Raw genomic sequence first — 10,583 nt, 5'->3', positions numbered from 1 at the left:
TCCCCCCTCCGCTGCCCCTTCCCGCCCTCGCCCTCCCTCCGGTTCCTGCACCGAGAGTGAGAAAAGCACAACCTCAGGGAGACCTGGCCCTGTGCACAGATACCTGCTTTCCCCCAGCGGGAGCCCCGGAGGAGGAAACCGGCCCCTTCCCTCGCCCTCCGGCGCCGGGGCCGCTGGCGTCGGAAGCCTTCAGACCCTCCGTGTGCCCGCAGGCACCTGTCCCGCCCGGAGGCAGCTCTCGTAGACTGAGCACCCCCCCTCCGACTCAAGTACATTTTGTGGACATAAGCATCTTTTTAACTTTTTAAAGAACTTGGGGGGGGGAGGGTTTGTTTGTGTGTGTGTTTTTGTTTTATTTTTTTCTCTTTTCTCTGAGATTTTTTACGAGCTTCCCCTTAGTTGAATACTGCTTCTTCCACCTCACATAGCGCTGGCTCTGTTTTTCCTGGTACTGTAGTATGGGGATCGAATCAAAATTGAGATTTTAAGCATTGCAGGAGCCCTTAAGTCCATCCACCTGTTAAAAGTGAGCAGGGCTGTTTCTGTCTTCTTTTTCCCCCACGTCGCCTGTTGGATGTGATGGAACTCATGTTCGCAGAGTGGGAGGACGGGGAGAGGTTTTCATTTGAAGACTCTGATCGCTTTGAAGAAGACTCTCTTTGTTCCTTCATCTCTGAGGCAGAGAGCCTTTGCCAGAACTGGAGAGGATGGAGGAAGCAATCGGCTGGACCCAATTCTCCCACTGTCAAAATGAAAGGTGAGGTCACTCAGTTTCACTGGGATGCTGTTTGGACTCGTGGAAGTTGTAGGGCAAGGGAGATTAGTGGGTGAGAATGAATGTCAAAGTTGTAGAGAAGTCACATGTAGGATCAGTGTCAGAATAACTTTTGACCAAAGATTGGAACTGAAAATTTTCTGGGCATCTTAAGACAAAGATGTCTTTTGCGTGAGTTTTCACCTACATGCGCTCTGCAGTGTTGTAGTGCTGCTTTTCTGAGTATATTTGGTGCTCTTGCTCTTGGAAATCTGAAAACAGTTTTCTATACAAATTACAGACTTGGTTTGGAATAACTATACATAGGTTCTTACTTGCTTTGATTGAAATACACTAAGGTTTCACAGAGGTTTTTGTAACTCATAAAACTACTCATGTAGAGGCATTGTAAGCCATCATTGTCTAGAGCAGCCTGTTTTCCTTACCTGTTTCTTTAAATTTTACCTTTTTCTAGTAAATTAGCAAACTTTTGCAGTAGTAGGGCAAGAGGGCCTTAAGACTGTCTCAAGTCATCGGACTTAAGTGTGTCTGCCTCAGGAGTTGTTATATTTCTTTTGATAGTAATTTATTTTTAATAGCAGGCAGGAAAATAGATAACGTTAGCAAATTAAAAATATTAAAAATTATATAGCTACTAATTTTTTTTTTTAATCTGAAGCATAATTTCACTTTAATCCTGATGTATCATGACCCTAGAATTAAGGTGGTGTTTACACTAAGCAGAGCTAGATATAGAGTTAGCAGGAATTACACAAGCTCTTTCTACTCCTAATTTTATCCCCTTTATTTTCTTTCAATCCAGTGTTAGTACTTTTCCTGTTATTGCTGACCTTTGTGACCATCACTTGCCTCATTAATATCTCCCTAGCTGGAACTGCAAAACTTCGTTCTCCTTTGAATGTTAGACTTACGTGACCAGAGAATGCAATTTATATTGAATTGTGCTGAAATCTGGCTGTGTTATACTATGGACAAATGTTCACTTGTCACTGGATTAAGAAAGTACACTTTGCATTAATCGTAGGCTTTCCAGAGTGGCTTGAGTTCTAAGTTTTTAATAAATTTGAGAAATGTCCCTAGTTGTGTGAATGTAACCACCTGTGTCTCCCGACTAGTCAGGATTAGAGTTGAGGGTAGGATGGAAACTTTTAAAAAAACCAACCCAAAACAAAGAGAGAGAAATGCTGAATACATGTCCGAGTTGCATAGCTCTCTTGGATCCTGCTGCCAGGACACATTGATTTTAGTTTGGAACATTCTGCTGATGTAAAGAAGGGGAACAGTGTTGGTGTTGGTTTTTTTAAGGCTATGAATCCTTAGATGTAGAAATAAACATTGGGCACAGGGCAAAGCATATAAACTTCATGTTTTGCTTTAAGTCTTCTTGCATAGGTTAACTTGCTGGAAAGGAGCCGAAGTTTTGAAAACATACTGCTGTGGAAATAGACATCTATAGCTTGGCAGAGGTGTATGAAACTCGTTTCTACAGATCTACAAGTCAGACTGATGTTTGAAAAGGTGATCGTTTTTGTTCAACTTCGAGATGCTTTTAGCCAGTTCTCCACTGGTTCAGCATACAACTGTGTGTTTTTCTGGGTCTTGGCCTAGTTCCTTTAGCTCTCTTGACCGAAATAAAAGCAAACAGCGATTGCTCTCTCTGCTGTCATCGACCTGTTGCATTAAAATGAAGAATCACTAGATTGTGCATATTTTCAATCCTCAGCCTCTTTCCTGACATGAGAAACACAGTAGCTGACATTATTGTTGTGATAATTGTAATCATTTACACCATAGTGAGATGTTGCTGTTTGGGGTTCTGCAAACCTGCATAAGGAGGGGTTGTATCGCTGGTACTTGGTTCATATTTTTCAGATTTTATGTGTAGAGAGACTTAATTCCTTTGTACAAAAGTCTTACTTTAACAAGAGAGACATTCTGAAAGGATACTGGTGCCTGCTTTAAGGCTTTTGCTGGCAATTTCCAGGCTCTGGTCAGAGTTATTTTGAGAAGTATGTGAACATGGATTTGCTGCCTAAATAATTATTTATCCACTCAACAAAGTCACATATGATATTACCAACATGGAACACTTGCAGCAACTTTACTGTATGCAGTGTGTTGCCAGCAAGTCTGGTCTGATGAGAGATCTGTCATCATCAGGGTTCTCCTTCAATTTGAGAACTCCCATACCAATTTAAATTATTTTTAACACGTCTTTTTTACTGTGTTTTTGTAGTCATAAAAGTTTGTATTAAGAACTTGCTGGATCCTGAGGGTGTCTGTTGTAGTGAGTCTTCTAAAATGTGATCATTCTGAATTGAGCCGTGTGTTTTTATTTCCACAGTTTATAATTTTTCAGTGGCCTGTGATGTAGTTTGCAACTATGCAAACAAGAAATGATGTTAGACACTGAATTCTTTGGTGTTAAATGCTAAGAGAAAACAAGGGGAATGATATTCTGGTAGTTTTTTCCTCCAGTTTGGAGCTCAGCCTGTGTTTTGATTTGGAATCAGCCAGACAAGTTATCTAATAGAAAGGATTTCTAGCTTTTTCAATTGTTTCCAGTTCATCCTTTTGAGCATCCAGTTCCTCATTAATTAGTTCAAAGAGAATCCTCCTGAGACTGATGGAAGTGCTGTTGACTGGGGAGTCCTATTCTTAAACAAACTGCCTACACATCCATTATGGTTTTCTTACTTTTTGCAACTTTTAATTTCCTACTTGGGCATTTTTAATATTATGATTACCTTTACTGTAAATTTAACAATAAGGCTTGGGGTAGCTTGCAAATATACACAGTATTCACTGTGGTCACCAGAGAGGGTCACCAGAAAGTTGAGTTACTTGCTTGTTTGTCAGTTACCCCATCAGCTTGCTAGAAAGATGATGAAAGATGGAGAAAAATCTCTGAGTTCCTCTAATATGATCTTGGAATGGAATTCTTTATAAGATCAGGTTAACTTGAGTAGTTACATCAGAAAAATGGGACTGTAACTGGTTGATTTTCCCTCATTTAATTTTCACTGTGGTAAAGTCTTCATATATTACTTTTCGGAAGGGAGTTTTGTCTTTAAATGTGGAGGAGGAATGCATTGCATCCACTTTATGGATGCTCTTAGACTTTGAAACTGCTCTCAGTCTCCGCTGATTCACCTGTAGTGAAATCTCAGAGGAGACTTCAGCAAAGCATGTCAGTTTTGGGAATACCAAGATTCCTTTCATAATTTTGAATGCTTATTTGAGGAATGGCTTGTTCTCTCATTAGACTGCCTTTATTGCTTTTTTTCCTTTTTTTTATTCCTTTTTTCCATTTTGAATGAGGTGATGCTTGTAATTGATATTTAGCTGTTGCCTGTATATATCATTGATAAGAAGCTTTCATCTGTACTAGGCAGACAGGGGGTTCATTTCTGAAGTTAAAGTGAATGGGTGTTTTGAAGAACAAGATCTTGCAGTGTATTCAGAACCATCCGGTTCCCTGAGTTGGTTTGTGGCTCCAACTCACCTTTTTCCATATCAAATTATATTCCACCTATTTTTTACCTTTTTACCAATGAATGCACCCACTTGCCTTTTCTCCACTTTTCTGGATAGGCTTTTCTTTCCCAGAAACTGTTATGAGACCCACTATGATCTTCTCCTTTTCCCTTCTCACTTTTTAGAACAGTTGTATTTTTCATTGTAAATGAAAGAAGCCCAGTGTTTCTGCAAGTGTTTTGTTCTCAGTTATCTTCACATAAGGATTTTTGTGACAGAGGTTTTAGGAATAAATGTTCAAGTATGCTCATTATCTCTCCAAACCCACTGTGGCTTTGTTTCTTCTTGAAAGCTCCTTATCTCTTTCCCACTCTTAGTCCTTTCTATTTCACAGTTTCTGAAGCATAAATGTTTACCAAACACTTAAGAAGTTGCCATAAATACTGTAGGATTGCTAAATAGTGTGTTCACAATATTTTTGCTCAGTTTGTATTTATTCATTCACACTGGCTTCTGGTGGAAGTGTGCTGATGAGTTGTGTTGAAACTATTTTCAATAGGCAGCTAGTGAGAAAGATTTTTTTTTTTTCCTTTCCTTTACTGTAAGCTTGAACCACTGTATACTGTATTGCAAGACACCCTCAGACTTAACTAAGAATTGATGAAGGCAGTGATCTCCTAGAAAACATTCTCATTATTCAGCCCCAGACAGTTTATGTTCTTCCAAACTGTTAGGAGTGCCCACAATGTTAAATTCTGGGCACAGTGCCTCAAAAATGCAAGCTGTAGAGAGGGAATCATTGGTAGAGAATAGACAGAGCCTGAGGTGACGATATGGTGAGTTTAGAGAGACAACCTGATCACAGTCTGAGCAGTGTCTACACTGGTAAAATGACAGTTACTGATCTTCATTAATTTATACAGACAAAGAAGAAATGGCTTAGAGCGCAACACTTCTTCCTCAGGATTGCCAATAACTAATAAATTAAAAATAACCCTTCTTCAAGCAGTAATTGCAGAAACTTGTAGTCTCTTTCACATTCATACTATGCTCTTCAGACTCGTTCTTTTTGGAGAAGAATGTTGGTGTCATCCAAAGTGTGTCTGCTCCTTGAGCCTGCTGAAGCTGGAAATGAAGACTGTGGTTTACTGCTCTTTTGTTACTATTACTGCGTATTATAAAGTTACAATTGTTTTTTCTTTCTACTTTATTTGTGCCTCTGGTATTAAGAGGGAGATTATATAATCAACTCACACTTCTGGGAGGTACAGGTGTAATATGTCTTTTGTTGTGTTTTTTTAATTTAGTACAACACATAACAAATCTGTTTTAGCTCAGATATATCTGTTGTAATATATCCAAGTTCACTAAAAACATTAAAAATCCAAAACAGTAACTGTTGAGCAAAAGTATGGTATAGCTCCTTAATGACTTTCTTTATAGAAGCAACAGAATTTTAAAAATATGAATGTTGGTGAGAAGATATCACAAATGTTTGTGAAATAAGCAGAGATTGGGTGTCTGAAGAGTAAACGTGATGTGAAAGTGATGGCTTACCTGCTAGTACAAAATACATTTTTCTATATTTTCTCACCCTAGTAAATTAGTTTCATCTGCATTTGTACTCTTATTCCATAGTGGCTGGTGATGTTGACTTGCTATATAGTAGAAGCAGAAGTTCAAGCTGAGGAAGGAACTTACTGGGTTATAATACGAGGTGCAAAAGGGACATTGATTCATTAGAGCTGAGGACACCACAGAGAAACTCTAGAGGCAGTCATTTATCAAGACCGATTGGCCTAATTAAATGCTTCAGAGCTGAGAAGTAGATTTCAGAAGTTGTCTAGAAGTTTCTACTAAACAAAATGGTGGTTTCATAATGTAGTAATATCTCTTTCTTTGGAAGGATGACAAGTTGAATGACTCTCACATGTTTGTCTCTTCATTTGCATTTTCCTGTGCCTTTCTGAGATAACTGAATGTGTGTACTCCTCTCTTCAGATATGGCTACCAGAGAAACCACATGAAGAAGCTATCAGGAAAAGATGCTTTTTTATTACTAACATTTTAAATGACCAGCCAGTTTTAACTCTGTTGTGGACTTCTGGCCTTTTGCTTTAGATAAGCTTCTCTTCCCCTCACAAGAAGTCTTGCACATTCTTTCCCTATTTTAATGTCTCATATTTCTACTGGGAAATGATTTGTCTACTGGGAAATGTCTCATTTTCTCCTGTCTCATCTTTCTACTCATCTTTCTTCCTGACTTCCATGGATTTTTCTTTTTGTGTTTGTTTTCTCCTTCCTTTCACCTTGAGGAGATCCCCGTGTTGCTGAATGACTAGAGATCACAGATGCTCTATTTGCATTTCAGGCTGACTTCAGCTACAGGGGTTATTCTTATCTGCGGCATGTTTACCTATGGGGAAGCAAGGGTAAGGATTCAAGTTTGATCCTAGACTCTGGATTGTACTCTCCCTTTGTTTCCTGCCTCTTCCTTTACTTCCCCCTCTTTTTTTTTTTCTTTGACCTGTTCTTCATTGCTAAAAAGTGGGTTTTATTTTTATCTGTTTATTTTTTACCAATAGGTAACTAGGTCTGTCCTGAGATAAAAACAAAGTGAAGGCAAAACATCTCAGGATTTTTCTCAAGCAACACTTCAGGTTTGATGTGTGTGGTTATTTGGGCAAATGTAATTCTACAGTGAAATGTAATGTCTTTTGATCATTGAGTATTTTACTCAGAATAACACATGTTGAAACAGCCTTTGCTTTTCATGCTCAAAAAGTTTTTTTCATGCTTAGAAGTACTGCTTATGTCAGGTTGAATGCTAGCACCAGAAGTTTGTTTCTTTGTTAAATTAATGTATTTGAATATCTATATGATGTGGTGCTGTAAGCAGGAAGAGCAGGCAGGAGACTAATTTTGTGTGTCTGATAGCCACCACAGAGAGCCTCGGGTTTTGAGCTGTGCTCTCTCTGTGTACCTGGGGTTGCCCATCAGCGAAGCGGTGGGGAATGAAACTGGGAAAAAAAAAAATAAATCCTGCAGCTTCTGCAGTGTTGCTGATAAAGGCCAGGATCAAAAGAGACCAGACACTTTTTTTTTTTTCTGATGGATTATAAAACGTGTAGAAGATGTAATTCCTGCCCTCATGAAACCCCTGAAAGATTTAAAATTAGAGCTTAGTTACTCTCAAGATGCATCTTTATTTCTAGGCAGATTACTCAATTTCAGAACCTTCATTTTCTGGGTCTGCTTTTTGCTAATTCCTACAGCATGGGTGAATCTTTGTATTCACTTTGACCATTACAGATTTTTTTTGTGAGTTGCTGAGTTCAGAACTATGGGAAGTTTCAAGAAGCCAGGCATGCTTGTTCAATAGGTGCAGGTGCCCTCCTATGAATTGTTTCATGAATTGCTTTGGACTGTTGTCAGTTTCATGCTCCTCTTGCTCTTGCTTGGTGTTGCTTCTTGTCATCACTTTTTTTTTAAAGATTAAAGACCAGTGATGCATAATATACAAAATGTTTAAAATACTGGTTCTAATTTCAAAATACCATACCACACATTTCTAAGTTACCTCCTCTGAAGCTATGTAGTCTTGAGCAATAAGTATAGGGTTACCAACCAGAAGATTCTCATAATTTGTGTGGGTTTTGATGCATCCTTTTTCCTTTGTTTCTTTGCCTGTAAATGGCAGTAACATTCTGGCAAGGCTGTGGATAGTTGCATAGCATTTTTAACAGAAAATACTGAAAGTGATGTCTTTGAACACATTTCTTGCTGGTGCTTTAAATGCTGTGGGCAAGGTTTGTGGAAACTGCTGTTTTGATGATGTTTAGTTCATCTATATTTGCTTCCATACAGCTAAAACATACTATCTTTGAAAAGAATGAAACAAAGGAGCTCTGTCAGGCTGTGATATACATGTTATAGAATCACAGAATAGTTTAGGTTGGAAAAGACCTTGAAGATCATCCAGTCCAACCATTAACCTAACATTGACAGTTCCCAACTACACCGTATCTCTAAGCACTATGTCGACCCTACTCTCTGGAATTCTGTATTTTGAGAAAAGTGACGCTGTGAAAAGTATCTGGTTTTAATAAAATATTGTTGCTATTATGAATCATTATTAGTGTTTTTAGATTGCTGCAACAAAAACCTAAGGAAGGGGAAAATGTCAGTATTTACCAATCTCAATTAGGAGAAGGTTGAACGCGTTTATGATGTATACAACTGGAAAATCTGTGTCTTGTTTTTTCTGTATTTATCTAAATCTTTACTGCTGTGTGGTTAGCACTGAAAAAAAAATTAAAGTTAAGGCATTCCCTTTCCATAGAAGAGGAAAACCTGAAAAGATTGCAGGAGTGGTGTCTTTAAACAAAGTCTTAACATCCTCATTCAGCTGCTGGAAGTAGGGGAACCTGAGTGTTATTTCTTGATGTCTCAGTGACTTTTATGCCTTTCTTTTGTCTGCTAGCTTTAATTTGTGGCTGTGAGATGTATAGTAGAGCTTTCAAGCTTCTTTTTCACATGGGGTAAGGATTGGCATGTAGAAGAAAGGGAAAGCATAAATGGATAAGATGGAGGGAGGAAGAAAAAAATCTGTCCTCAGTCCTTTGTGGGAGTAAAGCTGGTTGCTGGAGGGGAGAATAGACTTGAGAAAATGAAAAAGAGGGAGGTCAGAGATCAAAAACAATACAGAAGAAGTTGTCTACATTTTTCACAAAAATATAAACAGCTAGTGTGATCAAAGAAATATTACTCAGAATTTGTCTGCAAGCATGTCTTTATGGGAAGACATCCAGCTGTACTTTTTTCTCCCAAGTTAAGACATTTAAGAGGTGACTTACTGAAGTAGTGGGCAGGTTAATATCTGGGCCACCGATTCAAGCTTCCTCCTCTGTTCAGAAAGATGAAAAATTGAAGCAGATGATCATCCAGAAATATTGGTAAACATGAGTAATTCATTGGTGGAGAACTGAAAATGAAAACACCAGTTTAAAATCTGGTTAGTATGGTTCTTTATTTTTTTTCCAGATAAACTAGTGAAAAAAGTAAATTGCAGCTTTTCTGTTCATTAAGCTTGAGATCTCTGAAGATGCTGCTTTGAGCATGTCTCCCCAGCCAGAACTAAAGAAAAAGTGAGGCAGCCTTGAAGTGAATGTAGTCCAGATGGTAATCTGGCCTCTTCTTTAGATATATTCATTAAAACAATGCCTGCATGCAGAAAAGCCATTCTTACTGGCATCTTCCAGTGTATGTGACAGAACAAGATTCTTCCTTGAAGTACAGAAAAGTTTGCCTAACCTGTGAATATTGAGTATTGTATGTTGTTATGGAACCTGTCCATGTCTTGGCTTTGGTGTTTGTAGGACTTCAGGTTTACTGTTCTCAATATGTGCTCACATGTGCCTGACTTTGTGCATGACAAATTGTGATTCTCAAGACTAACCCTCTAATATTTTTCCTTTTAATATCCATATACTGGAATTCTTACCTGGTAAATTTGTATCTGTCTCATCTTTGTTAATCCATGTTGAGGCTAATATAGCTTGAATGGACAGGTTCCATGCTTCTGGTAAACGCTGATTGCTGAAGTAAAAAATATTGGTAAGGATTTGACATTTAAGCTTCATGGTAGTCCTGCTGGTGGGTTAGTGTGTAATTAATAGGTGTATAAATGAGATGACAACTTTTTTTTAGAATCTGATACCTTTGTGAATTCTATAGGGCATCATTTAGTAATTCTCTTGAGCTGTTTACAGTTCCTGCTGCATATTGCATGTAATTCCATTTTCTACCTCATATTTAGGTCAGTAAATGCTGGGATGGGAGAAAAAGTGAAATGAAGCTTCAAATTTGTTTACCAGGGCTCCAGGTGAAAATATTTGTAACTTATGCCTGCATGTAACTTTCATGCATGGCTTGAAGAGAAGGTGATCTGACAGAGAAGTTAGTTTGACCTGGAATGCCTTTGGAAGTTTTCATTGGCTAATGGATTGGATTTAAAGCAGTAGTGCATGGGGTCAGTTAAGCTGCTTATCCCTCTCAAGGACAGGGAGTTAGTTTTCCCTGGCTAGTTATGACTAGCAAGTGTTTCAAGACTTCCATGGACATTTTCAGAAGATGGTTGACTTTGCTTCAGTCTTGTGATGTTGGAGAAATCTTGGGAGATACTGTGCATTTGTCTAAGCAAATTCATGCGATGGACTGTAGTTAATCAGTGTCTCCACAGTTTTCCAGTGCTGCTTTTGTTATTATTTTTGTGCACTGAAAATTATAGATATGCTTGTAATTAATTCCTCCTCCTTAAACATGCTGTAGC

At 38.3% G+C, this 10,583-nt stretch overlaps 1 protein-coding gene across 4 annotated transcripts in view; it reads left to right on the top strand.

Annotated features, from left to right (window-relative positions):
- Positions 1 to 364: 364 nt before the first annotated feature.
- ZSWIM8 (zinc finger SWIM-type containing 8) overlaps positions 365 to 10,583 on the top strand; it is a 62,408-nt gene continuing 52,189 nt past the window's right edge. For 3 of the 4 annotated variants that reach the window (XM_026851244.1, XM_026851243.1, XM_026851241.1), the window contains exon 1: positions 365 to 757. In XM_026851244.1, the coding sequence (XP_026707045.1) occupies positions 580 to 757 (178 nt within the window). In that variant the 5' untranslated portion in view covers positions 365 to 579. The remainder of the gene's footprint in view (positions 758 to 10,583) is intronic. The other variant, XM_026851242.1, reaches the window with a different exon arrangement.

Source organism: Athene cunicularia (genome assembly GCF_003259725.1).
Source record: "Athene cunicularia isolate RWA chromosome 6 unlocalized genomic scaffold, athCun1 chr6_part1, whole genome shotgun sequence".
NCBI classification, from domain to species: Eukaryota; Metazoa; Chordata; class Aves; order Strigiformes; family Strigidae; genus Athene; species Athene cunicularia.
This window is presented reverse-complemented; position numbering and strand designations above follow the sequence as displayed.